Genomic DNA, 24,765 nt, shown 5'->3' on the forward strand with positions numbered 1-24,765 from the left:
TGATGTTTCAGCTCATGTCAACAGAGGAGAGGAGCCAGGGGGGTTCACTTTTAAAGCCATTTTAAAACTAAACATGACACTTCCTCAATGACTGTAAATAAGGAAACATTTGCCTGCAAATACATTACATGATTATAAGCCCTATAGCTGTGCCGCACAGTGAAGTACTGGACAATATGAATGTGCTTGAATAATTATGAATAAAACCAACTAAATCACTCTATGACAATATTCCTCAAACCTAAACCTGTGCTCTTCAAATCAAAATCCTTTTGAACTGTCTGGATGCAACAACTACAAAGACAGGTATGCAAATGTATCAAGGTGCCAAAATGCTACATTTAATTCACTGTGTCAGACTATCAACTTTCTGTATTTAGCATGTCTGCCGTAAAGCTAAAACTAGTGAGCTCTGAAAACCAAATTTTAAAGAAACCATTATTGCTCAAAGGGAGTATTAACATAATAAGACAAAAGTAAACTGTAGGCCAAAAGGCAAGGCCTATGTAGTGACATCCCTACTCTGATAGTGTTGCCCAGTTACATTACAGTTACAATACAGTTAAAGTTTTCTCCCATTGACTGCACATGGAACTTGGCCCCCGACGCAAATGTAATACATTCACAACATCAGTCACAGCATCGGTCAGAGGAACCATTGCCATCTTAGATCATAACCACTTTATTTTGATGCTTTTTTGTCATTTCCCATTCAATAAGGCTTCAGGGAACTTTTTTCTAACAAAATAAGAAACCTCAGGCAGAAGCAACTTCCCCTTTCATGGGCATCTCTCATATCTTGTTACCTCAGGTTTCTCTTCTCATCTAACCGCAACGTGCTTCTTCCTTAACTTTGAAAAATCCATTTAGGTGAATGTTACCTTTCCCAAAACGCAACTTCATGAGTTCAATGAAATTAGCCAGAAGTGTGAGACTGGAAAAGTAACACTGAAATGCATTATTCAGAGTTAAGCGCAGAACGCACAGCAGTAAGAGTGAGGGGAAGGCTCACTGTAGACAGTAAAACTTTTTTCCCCTTGATACACACAGGAGCGCAGTCCAAGACAGTGAGCCCAACCGTTTCAGAGCTCTGTGGCATTGAGTCATTCCAGCTTGGCGAAACAGTAATATCTGCATCATGGAAACTCCATTTAAAACACGCTGAACTGCAAACAACTGTCATGATTCTCACGAAAATATTGTACTCCTGTGCAGCAAGAGGGCTGGCACACTGAAGCTTTCTTATCCAAGTCACTCTTTCTGTTAATTTTGCCTTAAGAAACAAAACATTTGTACCAAATATGTCCTTTTGTTTGATCATAACCTGGTTTGTAATACTTTCTCAAACAATACTTTCACACTCTCTCAGACAGGTAGCAAACAGCTCTGTGGCATTCATTATAAAGTAAAGTTGAAACAAACAAAAAATGATAATAAACAGAAGACCCCTTTCTCTGTATCTTTGGCCAGAACATTGCACATATCTTTGCCTGACTCTCCTTGAGCAGAATGAAAAAAAAAAAAATTACATATTGTAATGAAAGGTCTGATTTTTTTTCTCTTCAAGGGCCAACATTATTTACAAAAGAATCATTTTCAGCCTGTTATCTACAAATTCAACAATCTACAAATTAGTGCTAGTCAAAAAAAAGCTCTGCACATTTGTTTGTCCTTTTCTTTGTCTTTGCAATCCGTGCTCAGACTCTAGGTTTCTACTCACCCTGTGGTCCCCCTCAGTGCATGGTTGGTTTTTAAGTGTGAGGGCCCAGGTGCTGTGCTGACAAGAGTGGGGTTTAGGAGGGAGCAGAGTTCACCTCATTACTGCCACACGGTGGTCGGGTTGCGTTGCACATATATAAACACTTAAAAAAGACTAAATACTTGCAAGTCTTTGACAAGTCTGTGCCGCCCTACTTCTCCGTTTCCTGGGAAAACTCCACTGGATAGAAGTGTGTCTGTTGTATGTCATGTCCAGAGCTTGGGTGTAGGGGTAAAGGAGAGGAACGGGGGGTAGAGGCAGTGAGGCGGGTATCAGACTCAGTTCGTATCAGACTTGACGTCCTGTTTCTCCTGTAACAATGGAATGATTGACTCCCAGGCTGCAAGGCACTGCAAAGGGAAGACAAAGAAAGACACAGGGAGAGAGTCAAGCATATAGCTTAGGGCGGCAGTCTAGAATAGTGGTAAGGTGCAGGGCTTGTCAGCGAAAGGTTGTTGGTACGATTCACCACTGAAGCCATGCCATTGTACCCTTCGGTAAGGCACTTAACCAACAATTATCTCAGTAAATATCCAGCTGTATAAAGGGATAACATGCAAAAACTATAACCTAATCAAGTCACTCTGGATAAGAGCATCTGCTAAATGAAAATAATGTAATGTAACAATCAATACAACGAGTCTGGGTTGTTTACATTAGCTTTAGCTCATATTTGGCACCTTCAGAGTGTCCCAAGTATCCCAAGAGGAATGATTCCCCCAATGCTAGGTCTCATACATACGTCAACATATTTTATGAATGTTTTTCTCCCTTCAGGTCCCTAACTGTTACACCATACTAAAAATATGGAAGAAAACTTTCATTAGTGACATGCATCATCATGGTTAACATATGAGAGATCTCTGAAGAATGTGGCCAAATGGTTATCAACCTCCACAAGTTGGGAGATGGCAGCAAAACAATTCTTAAAAATTATTAAAGAAAATTAATTAGACTGGTGCAGTGGAGACTGTACCAAGAAGAGGACTCAAACGTTTCTTGCCACCACAGGCTGCGAGACAAGTAGTTTTGGAGGCACCTGTAAATGCAAAGGTAACACTTGGGGATCTCCAAAAACTGACAAAATCTTCAGGACACAGTGTCAAAAATAACCATGTCACCTGCATGAATGTGAAGCCTGTGAGGCTGCATAAATTTGGCAAATTCCATCTTAATGACAATTGTAAGCATAATGAAACCAAAATTGATCTTTTTGAAAATGCTCAAGAAGTGGTTGGAAACAAATGTCAAGTTTATGCTGAGGAAAAAGTTCATGACAACTGTGGCAGGGGTTTGTTGTATGGGTGTTTTGTGACTACAGGTAGGGCTGGGCGATATGGACCAAAAATCATATTTTGGTATTTTTAGGCTGAATGTCCACACACGATATAGATCTCAGTATTTTCTATGAAGTGGGCTAAATGTTCAGTTGTAAGTCAAAGTCACATGTGAGATGTCACAAGCACTTTTATTAAAACAGACTGTGATCAAAATAAAATGCAAAGACAGGGTTTCCTTCCCTGTTTGAAATAAACCAGGCTTTCTTCGGCAGTGTGGACCAGCGCTGTGTCTCCCTCCACGTTACAGGAGAACTTGTGAGCAAGTAGGGGTGGGCGATTGATCGAATTTTATTTTCAATTACAATTTTGCTTACCAACGATTATGAAAACAAGATAATTGAGATCGAGAAACGATTATTGTGCCGCATTATTTATTGAAAAATAAATACATAAATTTTATTTATTCATCTCTTTTTACATTTTTTTAAATTTTCTTTTTTTGCTTTTTGCTTTTTTATTTGCTTTTCAGTTGAATTTCAGCTGAAATCCACTGTTAACCCTTTCGCACGTAACTTATTTTTATGCTACGTAGCATGCGTGTTACGTTACATGGTTCATTGTTTTCATTAGCGTTATGAAGCTTGTCATGGTTTTCAGTTAGCATTTGCTATATTCTTTTACGTTAAATTGCTGTTTCCTCAAAGCTAAAATTATCTAGAATTTTTCCAATCTAGTGTTCTAATCACACCGTTTTTAGCACACATGCTAAACAGCTAATCACACTGGTGTGACCATGAAAGGGTTAAAACTTTTTTTTTTTTTTTTTTTTTAAGTTCAATAAATGCATGACGTTTCCAAAGTCAATGAGTAATCGTATTAAATAATCGTGATCTCAATATTGACCAAAATAATCGTGATTATGATTTTTGCCATAATCGAGCAGCCCTATGAGCAAATGCAGATGCAGAGGAAGAGTGGGGGCAGGGTTGCGCGGAGAGTGTGAGAGAGGTGAGATGCAAACACTGGCACGGCTTTACGGAAGAAACGGGTTTTGTAACGCAACATCAAACTATATCATTATAAACAGTATCGTCTCATCCTGTATTTCGTTTGAATATATATATTGATATATTGCCCAGCCCTAACTATGGGTACTGTAGCTCTTGTTATTAAGAGCAAGGGAGCTTCCTTCCAGCAAGATGATAATCCAAAGCATTCATGCATATCTACAAAGAAATGGTTAAATACACACAAAAGTAATGTTCTCAAGTGGCCATCTCAATTACCAACCCTCAATGAAATTGAACATTTGGGGCTACAACTGAAAGTAGTTTATAAATGAAAGTCAAAAGGAAGGAACTAGAGCAACTTTGCCTGGAAGAACAGTAAAAAAAAAAAAATCCCCTCTCGGAACTGGCACAACCTCAGGCTAACTACTCAAAGTGAACATGAAAGTGAAAGTTGCAGATTGATGTTTTGCATTCTGTTGTGAGATGCTGAGAAGTTGGAAAGTAAACTGCAACAGTTTAAGTATTTTGCACAAACAAGTCTTGCTGTCTTCCAGTCACACAGCTGTTGACCTGATGGTTATGATAACAGCAACAGCTAAAACCTGTAAGACTACAGGTTTAACAGGTTTTAACCAACCTGCTGCCAGTCTTTTTCACAGCCTACAGAGCTGGCAGAGAAAACACCTTGACATCCCACCACAACACATCTTTGAGCTTATTCTGTTAGAAGAAAATATGACTACAGCACAGCAATAGGTGTTTTGTCTGTAAACTGTAAACAGCTGGGGGTATATGACAGATTTTTAAAATTTTTTTCATTTAAAAATTTTATTTACGATTTTATTGAACAAACCTTGGTTCAAAGCAGAGAAGGACTTTGAATGAAAAACTAAAACAACGTTGCACCAGCAGTAGAATTTTCATTATGCTACAGTGAAGTTTTGCATCACAAAACTTCACAAAACAATATCATTGGCATTACATTACATGTGTGCATTTCAGTAACTTACTTCCTGCCAAATATTTTTATTCAAGAGAACTTGATTGCAAACTAAGCATACCAAAGTGTACACTGCAAATGCAGTGTAAATAATGGTGGGAAGCTCTATGCCTTTATGCCTTTTAAGATTTTTAAGATTCAGCATCCACATTTGAGGTTTAAACAATGTTATGTTCATCACAAAAATGTAAGTCTTTTCCTTCCAGGGACATAAGCCACTCAATTACAATATATTTTACCACTGTGGTACATTCTTATGACTGGCAGTCCAAGCGCACAGTGCACACCCTTTACATTACTGGTCTAGCGTTAGTGAAGCAGTAGTCTGAAAGACAGAAGTTCTGCCTTAGTCTCTGTATTTTCTTCCATGGACTCTTCCCATTTGGCAGAAGCCCCTGGAATTTTGCAGAACTGTGTCAGTGTTTGGCGTGGAAGCAGAGTGTTTGGGAATTCCATAGCAAGTTCCAGCGATTTGAAGATACCTTATTTCAAAGACATCACTGAGCGTTCAACATTTCAAACCACAAGATCTCCAAATTTAAGAATATGATACTGAGTACATACATGTGGTATACCAAGAGGAAAAAAAATAGAAAGGTCAAATGTAGAACTATTAAAGATATATCAAAATTGAGGCAGTAGAAGCTGAAGACATTAAATGACTATCAGTCATTTAACTGCAATCTGAATTCAGAAGAATCAGCTGTAGGAAAACGGTGCAGGCATTATTTTGATTTAACTGATGCTTACACTTCCAATTAGTTACAACTTGTAGAGTTATGGAATAGCTAGTGGATGTTTCTCTGTTTTACTGTGCCTTTTTTGCACAATGTCCATACTATCTGAAGCCAATGAAACCACAATTTATGAGCATTGTTCATTTTGGCAAATGATCAGGGTTAAATATCGGATTATTGAGGAATACAACCTATTATATAAAACATAGCTTTCTTTGAAATGATCTGATGCCTAGGAAGTCTATCTAAATAACATAACATTTTAAATGTCATGTGCTAGCTGGTATGTATGACTGTTTTTCACTTCACACAGATTCATACCACCCACAAAGAAAATGAGTCTCCTATATCCACTATAACTCAAATATAAGTGTCTCACCAAAAATTACATTACCTTATTGCCATTTAGCAGATGCTCTTAAGTACCTTGCCCAAGGGCACAGCAGCAGTGCCCCCGTGAGGGATCGAACCGATAACCTTTCTTTATGAGTCCTGCTCCTTAACCACTATGCTACACTGCCACTCAATAAGTACGAGGGTGTGATGGTATAAAATAAATACATTGTTTGATAGATATGAAATCAAACAACTATGCAAAAACTGAACAGAAGGGTCCATGGCAAGTTACATCACAGGTGGAATAACATTTAAAAAAACAAAAAAAAACACAAAAAAAAAAATCTGTAACTGGAAATCTAGTACTGGTAAGCAACAAATTACTGCCTTTGGCGGTATTGTCTCCCCTGTTCTGGGATGCTTCCAGTCCAGGGTCGTAAGAGCACGGTCTCCCTCACCTTCTCATAGTACTGGATGTTTTTGTCTGCCATTCCAGTGAGGAGCTGTCTGAAATCCTGCCTCTTGTTGTTCTGCCAGCGATCCCAGTCAGCCTTCAGGTCAGCGTTGAAGCACTCTACTCGATCCTGACACTTCTCAACATCTGTAGGCATCTAAGAGACACACAGAGGACTTGGAAACTTCTGAGCTGCACCAAACAGTGTTGTATTGCTCTGCTTCAGATGTGGTCAATAACAAGATTTTTTTTTTTTTTGGTTTCTTTTTAAATACATCAGTTGGCCAAAAATGCTTTGGACAACTATGTCATGGAGACTGTCTTTGTCAAAAATGGCAGGTCTGCATCAAGCAGCACTGTGGTCACTGACCCAAGAAAAGAGAAACAGCATAATTAGGAGCAGGGAGACATGTTAGGTGACATATTTTGAAAAGTCCCTGGTAAAAGCAAGGGCTCCTCACAGTGGTTATGTAGCACACTTCAGAAATTAAAAAAGAGCCTGGGATATGACTGTAGTCAAATAAGACATGCATAAGATAAATTCTGTAACCTTTACAAATCTGATGGAGGCTGAAATGTAATCAAAATGTGCTTCCCTGTCAAGTTCAAAATCTAACGAAACTATTTTTGCCCTTGGGTGAACTGTCATCAAATTTTTCTCTTCATAATTATTTAAATCCCATATGTGAAGAGTCATGCAATTTTAATTTCCAGTTTCATCTGAAATAAATGGAAGTAATTACTAATTATGGCAGAGTATGAATTGTCATTTGATTTTATGAGGACAAGTAACAAAGAATAGTGTAACTAAGTTACAGACGGAAATGAAAGACTAAGAAAATGAGTAATTACAGCATCAAAGTCATTTCTATGTCTAGGTTACTTATTCTGTAAATCATTGTTTTGTAGTGGAGATACTGAATTTTAGCCATTTAGAAATGGCAAAATCAAAGCAAAATTGAAACTATACACTTTTTAAATAATAGACAATAATTATTGTTTCAGAAGGAAATACAGCAATTAAACTGACAGACAAACAAAAGAACAGACAGACTACTCCAGAAACTGTCAGTTTCAGATAGTTTTCAGATAGTTTGTCTCCAGTGTACCTGCATTTTTAATGATTCCATTCAAAACACTGCCTCAACAAGAATAGATGAACAACAATGTCCCAAACACTTTTTGCCACCATCTACATCACCCACCTCCTGAAGTTATATGACCGAGTTCTCATTTTGAAAACAGACTAGCTGCTAAAGGCTTGAGTTTTTTTTTTTTCATCTGTACTGCAATTATTGCCTTAGCTCACAGCACTTACCCCTGTTCTCTCCTCTTTCCGGAACGCCACAGCTTCCAGCTTTGCCTCATATTCTGCCTGGACTTGGTCTCTCTTCTTCAGAACATTCTGAACATAAGCAGCAGAAAAAAATAGATAAAAAACATGAACACAAAGACACTGTTTAACAAAACATGTACATATTTTGACTGTAATATTAATAAAAAGTGGTCAGAAGTACAGGAACTTTGGAGTTACTTGTTGACAATCAAAGAATCTGATTTAAAAAAAACGAGATCACTGACTGTTGTTACTTTTAAGACTAAAGTCATCTCTACTCCTTTTTCAGAAACAGCAGGGTTAAACAACAGCCTGGAAACGACAGGGGAAACTGAGAGGAAGTGAACTGTCACATTTGTGCTGTTCATTCCCAGTAAACCGTTTCACAAGCCTGACTTAACACCCAGATATACACTCCACTCAACTCTCCTGTAAAGGCTGCTGTTTATGACACTCGTTTGACAGTGAAGAATTCTATTCACAGCATAATGTCTTTTCCACCCAATTTATGTGTCCAAGTCCAAGCTCCAATATGGAAGCTATTAAAAAGCGCCTCGCCCCTTCCAATAAATCCTTGCCTCACTGCATCTCCCTGCCACTTCTGCCCTCCCTCTGCTCAGGAAGAAAGATGGCCTTGCTGATTGCTAATCTTAACAACATGCAGTCAGCAGTTGGGAAACGCTGAGGCCCAGAACCTTTTTTCATTAGCACCTCTGTGGAGAAGAGCCGGGCGAGACTCCACCTAGAGGAGCGAATATCCCAACAACAGCAGAGCAAGTTTATTACTGCTTCTCAACGCACAACCAGCATGACAAAAGTTACCGAGCCCTGAAAATCAGCACACATTAAAACCTGAGATTAAAATCTCATCCACATTTCCAGCGTTTTCATGGTCTGAGCTGAACACAGTACAACATTAGGTGCCAGACTAATTTCTCTGAATTTACCAGTAGGATTAAAGGGGAGAGACAAATAGGGCAGTGTGACCCACATAATGTATTTTACCCTCAAATAAGTCTGCAAAAAAGCAAAGAAAGATTAAGACAAGAGAAAATTCAGTCATTACAATTTGATTTTTTAAAGAATAACACAAAGGCATGAAACTAGATCTTGTGGTATCTTTAAAGTTAAAAATTAAAAAATCTTTACATTTCTAATAGCGTTGTACAGGGCAAAAATCATGCTGATCACAAATAACTAATTTTATTCCAGGAAATGTGAGGGTCACAGACTCACACTCCTGGAGTTGGTATTTTGTAAATCCTGTCATGGTAGAATGTCCTGTTCCGTAAAGGATGAGATTGCTGGCAGAGAGAACCTGTTTTTTTACCAAAACATTCTCACACACACTGGAGTTCATGACTCTGTCAACCTTATTGGCCTGGACCTGGGATTCAAAACAACCCCACATTAATGTATTACACCCCCACACAGTCATATTTCCTCTCTCAAGATATGCTTAACCTTTTTCTACCAAACAGTATATTTATAATTTGTGATTATGTCAAAAAACTTTCAACTGGCCATGACACACGCTTGAAATAGACCTCACCAAGGCCTTGGTCACTATGGACCGTTCTTTACTGATTGATACCTTGCAGAAGATTGGCATTGGTATATTAAGTCAAATGCCACTGTTTTCACACAGAGTGTTCCTCATAGATCAATTCTTGGTCCTCTGCTTTTTCTTATTTATATAAATAATATTTGTGCACAGACTAAATACTAATTGTGTCGCATCATCATCTGTAGGCTGATGACAAGATTTTGTATTCCTGAAGTCACGGTGAGACTTCCAAGTCCTTGCAGCATGCCCTAATAGAAACTGCTTTTAAATGCAAAGAAGACTAAGACTATGATGTTTACCCCTGGCTGCACAAATGTACCAAACATCCCCATCAACACTCTAAAAGGAATTTCCATTGAATTTGTAGAGATATAAATACTGAGGTAGTTGGACAAAATCTTAATTAAAAACACTACATTAAGTGTTTAACCAAGACCAGAAACACTGGGTTTCTTCTACAGGTTTAATTCATGCTGTTCTATGTCTTCACATAAATGGCTGGCTGCTGGCTTATTCCTGGCCCAGCTTGATTATGGAGACACCATTTACATAGCTGCAGGGTTCAACATTAGGGTTTGTTCTCACTTGCTCTACTGGCTTGTAACGTTAGGTCACATTGGCAACGTAGGTTATATCTGCTAAGTAGATATTGTTTCAGATGTATTGCTAGCAGTTTCTCATGTTGAAACACAGAGCTGCAGAGCTGAAGCGGACATCAGAACCCACTGCAACGCCACAGATGTAGGCTGCTGGAAACTGCATTTGTGGTGCTTCAGTGAGAGGTGCCTGCAAGTCCAGTCTCTAGTTGTGCATAAATCCATGTCAGTTAAACTCTCCTTTCTGAAAGTCATCTTCTATGATACAAATCAACTTGGTAGCCAGCTGTCTGGCTATTTTTTCAGCTGCCTAGGATACAATAACTACATGGTTATGTATATACAATATAAACCAGCTGAGCTAGACTCTTACCAAGTTAGCTAGTTTAACTATGATAAAGATCTGTCTATAAAACTAACAAGGTAGCTCATTACACCTGTAACTTTCTGTAGATCAATCAGAAAAATGAGTCCTGAGACATAATAGTAGATGTCTACTTCAACCAAACTTGAGTCACTGTATCACACTGCCTTGAGATATATTACCAGCTCAGGTCATAGGACCCATCATTGTATCCAGTATAATTAGGTCGGTTAGATATCCCTTGTCGCACACAGAAGACAACATTGATATTTTCTGATCTAAAAAGTCAAACTACAAAACTACCAATGTATATCAGCAATAAAGTTTTATTCTCACACAGTAGCCACATTCTTACATGTAAAAGACAGCTGCACTTCAAGGTACCAAAGCTGCAAAGAAGAGTTGTAACAGGCCCTCATCCTGGAATGAGCTGCAGGCCAGTCTCACACTTGAGCCCCTTGTTTCACTGTCTGATTTTAAAGGGAAGTTAACAGACATTCCCTCTGAAAGCTGTTCTTGCTTCAGGCCACACATTTTATCACTTCACATGTGTTCTACTAAACCAAGTTTGTTTTCAGTTTGCGTTTGATAAAACCTATGATTTACCCATTATTTGTCCTGTTTTTGTGTTGTACATGCTTGTAATTGTACTGTCTGTAATTTGTCTGTTTATGTGTTTGTGTGTTTTGCTTAATTATAGAATTAATTATAGATAAATATAGACTGAAATTAATCCAATAGTATTTATAATACTGCTATTTCTTTCATTGCCAGTCAAACACATGATGTGCTTCAGAGGGTTTGGAGGCAAGTCTCAATTAATGAAAATGTTGAGAAAGCACTGAATAAGCCAAGAGAAAAGGGGAAATGAATCATTACCAATAGCTGTGCAAGTCTGCCCTGTCAGTGCTGAGCAGGCAAAGTTAACCTGAGAATGCAGGATGAAGGCTGAAATATGCTAGTCCTGGTAATAAACATGCAGAGGGGGCCAGAAGCTGTCAACACAGGGAGCAAGACAATGCTGCACGCTAAAGAAATGACAAGAGCTTTCAGAGAGAAAGATGTCTTCTGCATTCATCTCCCTCTCCAGCTGATGGGAGACACATCTCTGCTTCCAAACTAACATCAAGGAGCCGTCATGAGAGAAGGGCACTCAGAGGAGGGAGGAAATTAAACAGAACAAGTGTTGAACATAGCCCCTCCAGCTATCTGACATGCTGTTTGTGTTAAAACATCATGTACATGGGTGCATGTGACTCAAGTGACATTATCTCACCACGGAAAAAATGCGTGTTCAAATCAGTTTTTTTTCTGGTTTCTGTTTATAAAAACACAAGCTGCTCCAGATATACTCCTTTGAAAACCTGCCTGACATTTCATGCTAATGAAATTCTACATACTTCTGAATGTGGCAGGCACCAGATGAGCTAGGGGGAAGACTACACAGCTGCGTCTCTGGAAGGATATTTCCAAAAATGGCAACAGTACGCCCAAACAGAATCCACTTGATAGTAACCAATCTCCATCAATGATTACTCACATTACACATGTAACCACATAGAAATCTGTTAACAACTTTCATTACACTGGGACAATGCCCTTCACTGGATAACAGGGGGAGGTGCAAGGCCGGCTACCTTCATAGACTCGATGTAAAGGACGTATTCACGCAGAACAGGGAGGAAGTCCTCGCTCATGTCCTCTGTGAGCTCCTCCAGGGCCGTGGAGCAGTTGGCTATGCACCCCGACACGCCCTCCAGGGGCTCCTGCAGGTCCCCCTCCGAGGCGGCCCAGCCCGAGTACACAGGCCCGTACTCACGCAGCTCCACCAGGTACTCTGCACGGGACAGAGAGTATAATCCCATCAGCACAGGACCCAGCACTGCTGTCAAATTCCACAAGTGGTATGATGCAGGTATGTTCTTGTGCTCAGTTTGCCAAGAACTAAAATAGCCAAGTAACGCTTTAAAAAGGACAATAATTTTTTTCCAATCTAGCTTCCAATCATAGAATCTCCATTTTGAATTGTGTGAATTATGAAAGAGTATGAGAACAGGCTGAACACCTTGGCAACACATTCTCTATTTAAAAGCTGTTATGTGTCAATTTTGATAAAAAAAAAAAAAACAGTACAACATGTTCCATGTTGACTATCACCTTGTCCTTTCTCAAGAGGTTTGGAGAGTGCTGCATGTTCAGTCTGGCAACCATATTTTACAGGACACAGCATTTTCCTATTAGATATGAGTATGTCAGACATCTGGACATTTTCCCCCCTTTTCAAACTTTTTTAATGCTATTTTCCCTTGATACAACACTGTTTTGGAATCACCAGCAGTACAACAGGTTTGTCTCACCATGTTAACCTCTGCACTCACACAGGAGGAGTAAGGCAAGATGAATACAGGTCTCCAATACACCTGCCTGCAATCAACGACTTTTTTCACACTACAAGTCACAGTGCACTGCAGTGGAGTGGGCACTCACCACAGAATAGGCACTACTCCACTGACTGCAGGTTGCCTGTGATTGGTGCAACAACGAAGCTGACCTTCTCACCCCTAGCCCTGGGGTAACAGAGCAAATTTGTTCCGTCTCTGTCGCAATTACTGTTGGAAAATGACATTGACGGTTTTGAACCCAGGCCACTGGGCTCAGCCTGCATTCATTTTGAATACCTTGCCAGCTGAACCACTGGAGACCCCATTTTCATTATTCAGCTGAGACTGTCATATCATAGCAGTCAAGTATATATCATTATAGTGTAAAGGGGAAACAAAATTCCTTTGACTGGTTCCTTAGTTAGTTGCTTCCCCTTTACACTAACAAAGTTCCTTTGTTGGTGTCAAGGGGAAACAAAACTCTGAACTCCCAGCATTCTTTAAAAGATTGAAATGCATGCAAACAACTTTTAGGAGCATTTTTCTTATTATTTCTCTCTATGCTTAATAATTCCAGTTCACTCTGCACATTTCATCACTTTTTCATAGCATTCCCCAGCATCATCAGTCCTACCTAGTGGGTCAGGAAATACATTCACATTGATTGGAAGCAGGGAAAAATGAAATGCACCTAAAAATGTGATGGTAACCAAAAAGCCCCTGAATCAGGCTAAGCGCACTGACAATGTTTCCAAGATGATATATGATGGAAAATATTTGGTCTTATTGGTTGGCTGGATCCGTATCTCCAGGACAAGAGCCACTTTGTTTCTGATCACAAGGGCCTCCCTGGCATCACTTATAAAGGCATCGTAAACTATTCAGTTAATGCAGTTACTGCATACTTGCCATGAACTGGAAGCTTACAAGTTTAAGCTTACATTTATCTGGGGAAGGGTTAACAATGTCCAGCATTTACCCCCCAATTCCAACAACGCTCACCTGGCTAGGTAGCCAGTAAGGAACATGACGTCAGCCATTTCAACCATCGCCATTATGGATGACAGCTGCTGTTATCCAGACATCTAGGTAACTGACATGGTTGAACTTACCCTACGTCATGGCTGATGCTGAGTGCTGTATACTATCAATGTATCAAGCTTATTACACTCAACAGCCTCACCTGACTGTTCTTTGATGATCCTCTGTGCTATTCTGTCAATGGTGCCCAGCTTCTGTGTAAACACATCCAGGTAGTCCCCCATGGCTGCGAATTCCAGTGGCCGCCCCCTCAGCTTGTACCCTCCTGTGACGTACTTCACAGACTCGCCCATTTTTGTCAGCAAGGCCAACCCTTGCCTCTTATATGCATTCAGATCCTAAAGGAAAAAAAACAGCATGTGAACCAACAACATCATAACCAACATCTCATCAGTTTTATTTATGTACACATAAGTGTGTGCATGAAACACAAGCTATCTGTAAACAGAGAGGTATGAGGGCTGTGCAGTTGGCTGCTATCAATGTCAATGTCTGTTGGCATCTTGCTTATGAGTAATGTCCATGTGCCATGTCATTCCATACTCCTGATCTATCAATACATGTCATCGTGAGGAAAAATGATATGAAGCAAAAGTCCCTCCTCTGTAACAACTGCAATTTGATTCATAATGCCATCATTAACACATGCACTACAAAACCTTAAGTTCAGGTAACTCACAGGCTTTCATTCAGCATGTGTGCGGAGAACAGTTTCACATGAAACGGTTACTATTGGTAAAGGAAGCCTGATTACTTATGGGCAGAATACTACCGGCTGTAAAGTCCAAGCACTGACAAGCACAATCTCACCTTGGCTGAGAGAAAGACGTTGAAGTGCTCGTTGAATGACAATACGGGGTGGTCTGCTACCCTCTTCAGAAATTTGTCCAGTGCCTTCCTTCTTGTCTCAACAAACTCTTCTGAAAACCTGTCCACCACCCCCTTCATCACAAACTTCTCAGGAAGGGGCTGCAGAAGAGGAACGGAAGGGCAATTCAAAATCTCCTCAAAATCTTTTACTAGCAACCCCTGATTCCAGAAGTGAAAATAATACAATATGTAAAGGTATGGTTCCATTTCCCAATGAAAGACCATATATGGACATAGCTGGGGTGGGGGCAGCCACTACCTACGGGAATGAGATGTGTGGGCTGACTCTCCTCCAGCTTATTCCTCAACCAGTCAAAGTCCTGGTACCGCCGCCGCACCGAGTACTCTGGCAGGTCGAACTCGGTCCTTGTGGTCTATGGGCAGGACAGAGGTGAGAGGACAATGTAAGAGTTTCAGTGACCTTGTGTGGTATAGCACTGCTAAGTGCAGGCACAGCATTTCCACTACATGTAATTTTGCATTTGATACCACGTTTCTGTATGTGTCTGTATGTGTTTTTGTATGCCTTAGTTTCTGATGCAGTCAATTTTACCATTAATGAATAATGAGCATAGCAACTGAGCAGACCCCAGGTTAATAGTTCACCAAGCCATTAGCCCTTCCACAACATGCTTTTTTCCCTCTGAAAACCAGAGTGGAAAGGCCATTAGTGCCATCAGTGTGGAAAGGCGGCTGCTAGTCTTATTAATTTGAACCATGTCTCCTGAAAACTAAAATCTCAACCATTCTGAGTGGTTCTCTTTTAATTAGAACATCACATCCCCAACATAATAGTCTTTGCACCAAATAAAGGGAAAAGTATTTATTCTGTTATGGTAGTTTGATGTCACTCTGACTTTGAATTAAGAATTTCCAGAAAAAAAGAGAAAGAACTACAACTGGCCTAACAAACAACATTTATCAAACATTCCCTAATCAGCATACTGTTAGAAGATGCTGGGTGGTAAGGTCAGTTGGCTGGTTGCCAAGATACATTTCAGCAGCTCATTTACGCTGCTCACTGGGTTCAGATTAATGCCTACCATTCCTGTTCTGTAAAAAATTGACCACAGTTCTGCAAGAGCACAAGACAAGGGGTGACTCCAGGCTGTTACCCAGATTGTGGGGTTCAGTTCACACTTACTACTGAAAAGGAGCTTTAAGTCCTGTCAGGTTCAATCAACACATGAGAACATGAAGAACTCTCATCTGTGCGTGGACTCATCACCATATCACCAACATGCCTGAAAGGGGACTGACTGTGTAAAAGTCTTCAGAAGGTGATATTAAAGCATGGGAAGACAGACATATGGATATCTCTTGGTTCTTTCTGCTGCTTCTCAAGGTAAAGACGATGCACCAGGCTTTGAAACTACAGTTTCTTCCATCTCTTAAAGATGACCTCCAGTGAAATTTTCTATGCTTTTATGGTCAGACTGCTGGGATCACAAATCTATTTTCAGTAGTTTATTCTCAATGTCATTTAACCAAGGAGGTCATGGCCACTGAAACAGAAGATACAAGAGGGTTTTGGTTTCATTATTTTCCGTTTAGTTTGTTGTTTTGTGCAGGGGAACCTACGAGGAGGAATTGACAAAGATTTTATTTATTTTGACTGAGATGTTAAAGAGAGCATTCTTGCTCTTTTCCAAAATAAAAGCTAGTCTGGAGACAGTTGCAGCTGTAGCTTCTGGTTTCCCATCTGGTTACTCGTGGATTTGCACAGGGGTTGGGTGTAACACTGAGCACTGAGCTCATTTTCAATATTTGCATATTTATCTACTATTAGTATGGCTTGCCAACAGCAAAATATACTACATCACCCTACTTGTATGCAGCCAATCATCCTTCACTTCAAGAGCTGTTTTTCTCTCACTTTCTCTTGATTTCAACTGTTAACTTACACACAAGGTATCAGACCAAATATGAAAAGAATGTCTGCACTGTTACGATAAAACCTCTAAAAGAGCAGAGCCATGTTCTTTATCATTATTGACATACTGGCTTGGTATGAATAAAACAAATTCACACATCTATCAGTTCTGTGACCTCAGAAAACAAACCTGTTCAAACTGTTGAAACTGTAGGAGAAAAAACCATACAAATACAATTAAAGCAAATTATTACATTGCAAGTTGGCCCTGCACTTGTTACATCACATCCTGCACAAGGCTCCGCCCTGTTACCTTTGTGCTGACTCTGTAAGTAATGTATGTCTCCATGGTGGACACATGCTTCTTGGGGTCGTCGACTGACACAAACAGGTCGCGGGTTTCTCCGTCCAGGTCATCATCCAGTTGAAGTCGGTTGAGCAGGGAGGAGGAGGAGGCTGGGCTAGATGTGTCCACCGGGGTGCCATTGGGGAGACTCAGATCCTACAGAACAAGACTCAGTCATATGTAACACTTACACTGAGCAATGACAGTCACCAGTTCATTAACATCAAAAATGGGAAAGAAATGCCTCCAACTATACATTTTAGCTAAGTGATCAAAGAAATTATTCAAACAAAAAATAATTTAAAAAATGTCTGGTCAAATTACTTGTTGTTTTTTGTTTCTGGTCACTGTTAGCAGATAAAATGATACAGTGGTTTCAACACAATGAAAGTGAGAGACTGACCACTTTCTTGCATGTGACCATCTCAACCACCACAACCCACAGAACTATAACCATTATCCCAGTACACACATCACTTTTGTATGCTAAAGTATTGTAAAATCTCAGTTTGAGGCCACTCTTTCAATTAGCCCTGTTCATTCAAATAAAACTCCAAACAATAAATGCCCCAAACCTGCCCTCAAGAAGCATACATAACCAACGTAACACACAGCACAGAGAAAAAATCTCACACTGAGTACAGCAGATTGAACAGTATTTTAACTTTGCCTTTAAATACAAATAAAATACAATATACATCCTGACAGGAAAAGAATGTCATTACCTATTAACAGTGCTGAAATATCATTCAGCCTGAGATGGATTTCAGGGGAGGGCTAGGAGCCTTTAGTCATGTTAACTGAATAGAGGCTTCTTCAACATTATGACCCTCAGAAATAATCACAGCCCATCTACCCAGAGATAGCACAGCACACCACAAAAGCGCCATGCATCATCTACTGACACATGACAGTAACTGACATTATTAATTTAATGAAGACATTTCCATGCACAGACTAAAATATTGTAACAGGAGAAGACAATTTCAAACCTTTGACACTGGCTAGTATATAAAATCTGATCTTGGATGGCATAAATTTGAAATTAAATCAAGGATGTCTGTAAAATGCATGAGAAGTATTTTCTATAGATCTTCCATACAGTAAAACCAGAATATAAACATCATTATAAACACCCGTTTTCCTGCTTGTACAAAGGCCCTTTATATTTGGGACAAAAGATGGACTATGAGTTGTTTTCTACCAGTAGTGGATTCACAGGAATATAGGACAGAAGGAGGGCAAAGGACATAGACAAACAAGCTGAGCATGGCTCCCAAACATTCAGGCAAAGAGACAAAAATGAAGGCTTTTTACACTAAGCACTATAGCATTTCAGCCTAGATGAAAGAAAGGGTGTTTAGTGATTACAATTCTATATGTGGATCAGCTACACATTAATCAGAAAATGAGAAAAAAAAGTGGGCTATAACCTAATGAATCACTATGCTTTCTTCATTTTTTCCATGTTTTCTTCACTACCTTCTTTTTCCTGAAAACAGGCCTTGCAATAAGGTAAGCAATGTGCTCATTAGTTGACCATGACAATTCAGTACAATTTTAAATGTAATACAATTTTATTACATTTGCCAAATGTGACCTCTATTATGTGCGAAATTTCACATTCAGATTCATTTAGCAAATGTTGTACAGTTAGCTGTCATCTGCCTGCTACTTTAGCAAAAAGGAACAGAAATCATCAGCTTCATAACAAAAAAAGGTAGATGTTGGCTACTGATCAGTCAAAGCCTAGTGAAATTTCACATTCAGATTCATTTAGCAAATGTTGTACAGTTAGCTGTCATCTGCCTGCTACTTTAGCAAAAAGGAACAGAAATCATCAGCTTCATAACAAAAAAAGGTAGATGTTGGCTACTGATCAGTCAAAGCCTAGTGTGCAAATAAGCATGTTTGCTAGCTAGAATCCAAACAAAACTGGAGATTACTTTGTTAGTTAGCTCACTGGCAACAGTAGTTCATGTGTTCATGTTGTGATGAACACAATACCTTGTGTTTTGAGGACATTGTGTATTGACTGGCAGAATCCCAGGATATAGAATGACTGGACTAAATTGTTTTGAACAGTTAATCAATGTTTTCTAAGATTTACTTTAAAAAGAAAGGAGAGGTAATAATACAGAACTGATGGAGACTCTCGGCCCACTTTCACACCAACAACAGCAAAACACTTGCATTGAAATGCTAGCACAACTGACTGATATGCCATGACATTGCAATTTGCACATTATTACAACAGCCACGGCCCATATCTTGCATATCTCTACCATGAATGTTACAATTCAGTCTTTGGTGTGCTAAAGACCACATGTAACTAAAACACTTCACTGGTTTGTTATAATTATAACAACCTGGAAAAACACCACCTGTTACTATTGATTTCATTAGTATTGGTATAGTGCTGTGACTGTTATCCCTTAGGGGGACAAGCACCTACTGTATGGTGTGAGGTAGTGTATTGTTATCGTTTTGTTAAATCATCTTTTCTAATGCCCCCTCCCAAGCTCACTAGCTTAAGCAGCAAGATGGGGACATACACAATGTTAAATGTTTTCAAATGCAGTAGAAAGTAATTAAATTTTGCTGATTATTACCAAAATATGACCACAATGATACTATAAAAACACCTTTTCCTTATGCTTCCCCATCTTAACCCATTATTATATCCTGTTACTGTAAAATATATTTTATCCTGATCTGTAACTGCTATCTGTATTTTCAACTGCTTGTCAATGTGGCACATTTGTCTTGTCTGCTTTCCTCGGGGAAGGAAAATGCAGGATTCAGGCGTTTCCGGTCTCACGATTTCAGTCATAATATACCATAATATATCACTTTTCCAGCATATTACAGCGCTGTTGTTTGTCCAGTATAAATATTTCAGCCATGTGTGATAAACAGTTTTATAAACAATATCTTCACAATATCTTTATAGCAAAGCACAGCCCTCTTCAAGGAAATATACACAAATTTATCAGTACTACATCTATTTATAAAAGACTACATTTTAATAATTTTCCTTGCTTTATTCCACCACATTAATTGCAGGGTAGATGGCAAAGACCTTGGGTTGGATTCTAAGGTGAAATTTATTTTTCCAGTGAAGGAGAAAGTTTAATATAACCTGAAGGACTCGGTATCCTGGCCAAGCTGCTGGTGATACCAGAAGTCCACCTCATGCTCCGAACATCCTCAGCCTGTGCCGTCACCGAAGTATCAGCATTTTTGAGCTGTCCCTTCATATCGAAGCACTCTACAAAATGCACCGTCACTGACGGTTAGAGCATCACACATTCCTTCTGTTCTCTCTTCCGGCCACATTCGCAGCACACTGAATATGGAATTTCAATATTTCCATGACTGCACATTAAGGAAAATTACTGTGGGTGATGCAGGGGTATTCACGCCTTCTACTCTATTCATACTGAGCTCTAAAGACTACTTCTGATTTTCTGGAACTACTGTGCATCTGTTGTAAATTGGGCCTCTATCTCTCAACTACAAACAGAGCAGCTCCACTGAATTTTCTCCCAGTGTCATTCGAGAAACACTGCAGAAACCACTGCATTAAGACATTATCCCTGACACACTTGTAAGTATGGGTAGTTAACCACAATAAATCTTTCACAAGATGCAGCAAAAACAACAGGACACAAAGCGAGAGTGAAAGAAAATAACAGGAAGCAACTGAGGTCTTCAGGGAAACTACAACCTTAAAATATCTAAATACAAAATCTCTGGAAAGCATTTTTATACTACTGCTCAGGGCAGATCTGTTTGATCTAATCTAACTGAATAATAGCCCCAACAGATTTCCATTTAAAAACAATGTACCATGTAACAATTACCAATTATGTGCAAGTATATGGACCTATGTGTGTGAAATGTGTGTACAAACAGATATAGGCATACTATATATGTATTTGCGTACCTTCATGCCTATGTGCATGCACCTGTCGGGGTATGTAAACACCCATGGACGGTTTGTGATCTTCATTGAAAATCTTTACATGAGTAATCCTTTCTGCAGATTCTCCTCGCTGTGGGCAGAGCTGTTCACTCTGCCTCCAACACAGCAGGAATCCTGGCAACAATCAGCCAGTCAAAACTAATCATATCAGTCTTCCCAGGGATGATTATACTTGCGCAATCCTACTTCAAGACAAATTTGGAAAAGGGGTTTGAGGTGTAGCCTAAACAAGTATAAAAAGTCTAAAGAGATTGCACAAATTTCAGCTGGTCTCTCAGATTATATAGGGCTATTTGTAAAGCAAAAAAAGTTAGGCCTCAGATCATCACCTTTAGAGATCATCAGATCAATCATTTTCATCCCTAAAGAATAACAGTCAACAGGGTCAGCAAAGAGAGAAACTTCAAGGAGTATGATATAACAACATACTAAATGATTGTTTTTGACCACATTTTCAACCACACAAGCATACCCAGATACGTCTGGAGGCATACTACCACTTAACCGGGTTTAAAAATAGCCTGGTCAAAGCCTTTGATTGTGTGTCATTCAGCAGTGAATGTCTGGTTGCCTTTGGATTTGTGAGGCAATGATTAAACTAAAAGCTCACATTAGTTTTCCTTGCTTCTATCTAAATTGCTATGTTGGATATGGATCATGTGAGGACTGGCCTAGTGCATGCTACGCTCACTCACAGGCCTATTGTCAGAGCATTCAGAAAACCTCCATCTGGAGTCACTAGAGGTAGCAGCGCTTCCAACTGTGACCATCAGGGACTGTGAGCAGCTCAGAAATGCAAGCAATTAACATACATCAATATCTATATCTACATACGGCATTTAAATCTGTCATTACTTTGTGAGATATTACTCAGCTTTCATTTTAATGAAATAAGCAATAAAAACACTGTGTTAAACTCAATATAGATTTTATAACTATGGCTGTTCACATCTCCATTCGAGAAATAGGCTCTGTTTAGTTTTACAATCCAGAGAAAACAGCTGTATATGTAATTGTTTAAATTGCTCATGTGAAAATCTATCAACCTAACTTAGCCAAACTTCACAAAACTACAAAAAATAACAAGGGGAACAATTTTTAATGCTTATCAGCTATAAGAAAGTAAATAAATCAGGCAGACATGACCCACTGATAGAACTGACTGACTGACAAAGAAGGAATCAAAAATAAAATAACTGTTACTAGCAAATGAAAAGGGGAAAGTGTGAGTGTCACCATAAAGAACAAGAGTTATACATAACTTTATGGCCACTCTTTCCTTCACAGTAAACAAAGAGTTCCAAAAGCATCTAAATGTGATGTCACACACAGAACACTGCACTATTGTCAGCCAGCTGCAGAGACACCGAGTGTCAAGGCCACTATCACAGCCCTTTTGACTTGCAGTTGCTAAGGGGTATGAAGATTGTTTGTGGAATGAAGGTCGCAGCTTCACACCACTGCTCTAATTAGGTACGGGTCGAGGTTATCACACTATTTTGCGGTTCTGTTTTCCTCTGTCACACGTTAGAATATCTCTCTTTCTAGCCTCAAACACATGTATACATATGGGCATCCACTGGTACCACACCATACATTACAATTATTTGACTTTAGATTTTGATTGTAGTGGGAAAGAATTAAACTACATCAGAGAGAACAATGGGTCCTCAAATAAAAGTTTTACACAAGCTTGCACACTGATAAAACTGCACATTAAAACACTTTAAAAGCCATAAACAAATTACAACTTCACAATAACCACAGCGGTTACAGACCATAAATTTGTAAGAAGAGATTCCACCTCCGATATTTAACTCAAATAACTGCAATACTGAATGATGAAAATGACATGAAAATTGCAAGGCTTGAACCGCTAAACAATATTTCAAGAAAAAAAAATGTATCGAGTGCTAAAACGATTAAAACAAATACATGGAATGTGAACCACAAGTCACTGCCGAAGGTTGAGGGGAAAAATAAACTGCAAATCTAATGATTGGTAAGACAAGACACTTCCTTTTACTTTGAGTACAGTAAATGAGCGATGGCGCTGATCACATCACCCATACTGAGAACGACAAAACAAGAAAAAGAGTTGATGAAAGCAGGAGTTCGAACACTTTATAACATAACAGCAGTAGTATTGAAAAAAAGATGTGGTTAACGCTGCCAGTTTACAATTCCAAAAACAGCAAGCTAAGTATAAAGAGAAAGACACCTGACATTGTTGAAAAGGAAAATACTTTAGCTGACAGTTTAGCTTACTGGCCACGTTTAAAAATGCAATATTTTTCATTCATATTTTCACTTTTTTTTTTCAATAATTCATTTCTTCCCGGCCGCTTCCATATAAACAACACCAGGATATGGGTGAATTCAGATGCCTTCAGCTAATTAAGACTGTTTCCAGAAGAACAGCTAGAATAGTTTTCCACATACATGCACATTTAGAAATTATGGGCTAGCTAACCAACTATTTTCATGCGGTACTCATTTAACAGACTAGCTAAACAGCTATCTAGCGATCTGCCATATTTTATACTTGAAAAACGCTAGCTAGTTAGAAGGTATCTAGGCATCTAGCTAGCTAGCTTACTTACTTAGTGAGAGACACATGAATGAGTGAATGCCCCAGATGGATGATCGGCCACTGCTTTACCTTCTCCCCGATGCTGGCGGTGTTGTTCCCTAGGTCTGGGCTGGGTGTGAGAACTGAGTCCTCGGCAGAAAGAGGGTGGCTGATGTCTTGAATGGATTTCTGTCCCGACGACGGTAACGATTTCGGAGTGCCAGCACTCATTGTGCAAGCGGCGAGAAAAACGCTATAAGATCTCCGCAAATATTCCTGTTTCTCGCCAGTAAGTGGTTTGCTTTAGTAGTTATTCCAATGCCGTGCAAACTGCCGTAGCCCTACACAGAAAACTGTCAGCTGACTTACACTGCGCAGGTCCGGAAGTGCAATATTTAAGTCGGAAACAGCGACGGAAGCGCCACTGAGCGCGTCCCCGTTGCAGGGACCGAGGGTGCCCGCGACGTCACGTAAGTGCACACTAAAGGGTGGAGGGGAAGGGTGCTATTTGGGAAAGAAGCTGGTGCAACAGCATCAAAACCATGGAAATTTAAGAAGCGGTGACATCTGGAAATCATGTCTGTTTTTTTTCCCAAAATTATCTTTGTATTCAATAAACCTCGCCCAAAACCGCTCAGTTTTCATCCTTACAGGTATACTGGGACAGTGCTTGATTTGCTTTGAAAGCCTGGTATGTAATGTTTTGACCACCACCCCTTAATTAGGTGACACAAATGTCTAATGAATTGGCAATAAAAACATTTTTTTGCCATAAAGGAAATTACTGTATAATTCTTCTTTATTGTACATTTGAGCAAAAAAAAAAACAAATAAAAATAAAATAAAAAGATGAACCAGAATATAAATCAGCAAAAAGCATGCCAACTCTAATATTCTGATAAAATTCACAGACAAAGCAGCAAAGATCAACATTACAAATGCATTCCAAATAAAATGTTTATTACATTGGTTCACTTAACTTGTGACAGTAGCAGCAAAATATCATTAAAATTAATCAACAGCAAGTAAGATAAGATAGGGAATATTAATATAGTAACTAACCTTGCAGACAAAGTATATAATTAACAGTGAACAATCTCTAATTTTTGCAGTGGATGAAAAGGGCAAGTGAAAGCTCTCTTCACAGATTGGGACACTCTCTGCCACATGAGTCCTGCACCATTGTGAGGGGAAGGACCTGTGGCAAATCAGCAAAAATGTGACATGCACTTGTGATCTCAGTGCTATATTTGGC

The 24,765-nt window shown here is 39.3% G+C and overlaps 1 protein-coding gene across 1 annotated transcript; it reads right to left on the reverse strand.

Annotated features, from left to right (window-relative positions):
• snx30 (sorting nexin family member 30) lies at nt 1–23,863 on the reverse strand. Its single transcript, XM_036529040.1, has 9 exons — nt 23,601–23,863; nt 16,918–17,106; nt 14,995–15,105; nt 14,672–14,830; nt 14,004–14,199; nt 12,077–12,276; nt 7,895–7,981; nt 6,581–6,733; nt 1–2,109 (listed from the first exon to the last, which is right to left on the reverse strand). Exons 1-9 carry the CDS (start codon nt 23,739–23,741, stop codon nt 2,038–2,040), a joined length of 1,308 nt encoding a protein of 435 aa, XP_036384933.1. The 5' UTR covers nt 23,742–23,863; the 3' UTR covers nt 1–2,037.
• Between the last annotated feature and the right edge of the window lie 902 nt (nt 23,864–24,765).

This window comes from Megalops cyprinoides, chromosome 5 (assembly GCF_013368585.1).
Source record: "Megalops cyprinoides isolate fMegCyp1 chromosome 5, fMegCyp1.pri, whole genome shotgun sequence".
In the NCBI taxonomy this organism is placed as follows: domain Eukaryota; kingdom Metazoa; phylum Chordata; class Actinopteri; order Elopiformes; family Megalopidae; genus Megalops; species Megalops cyprinoides.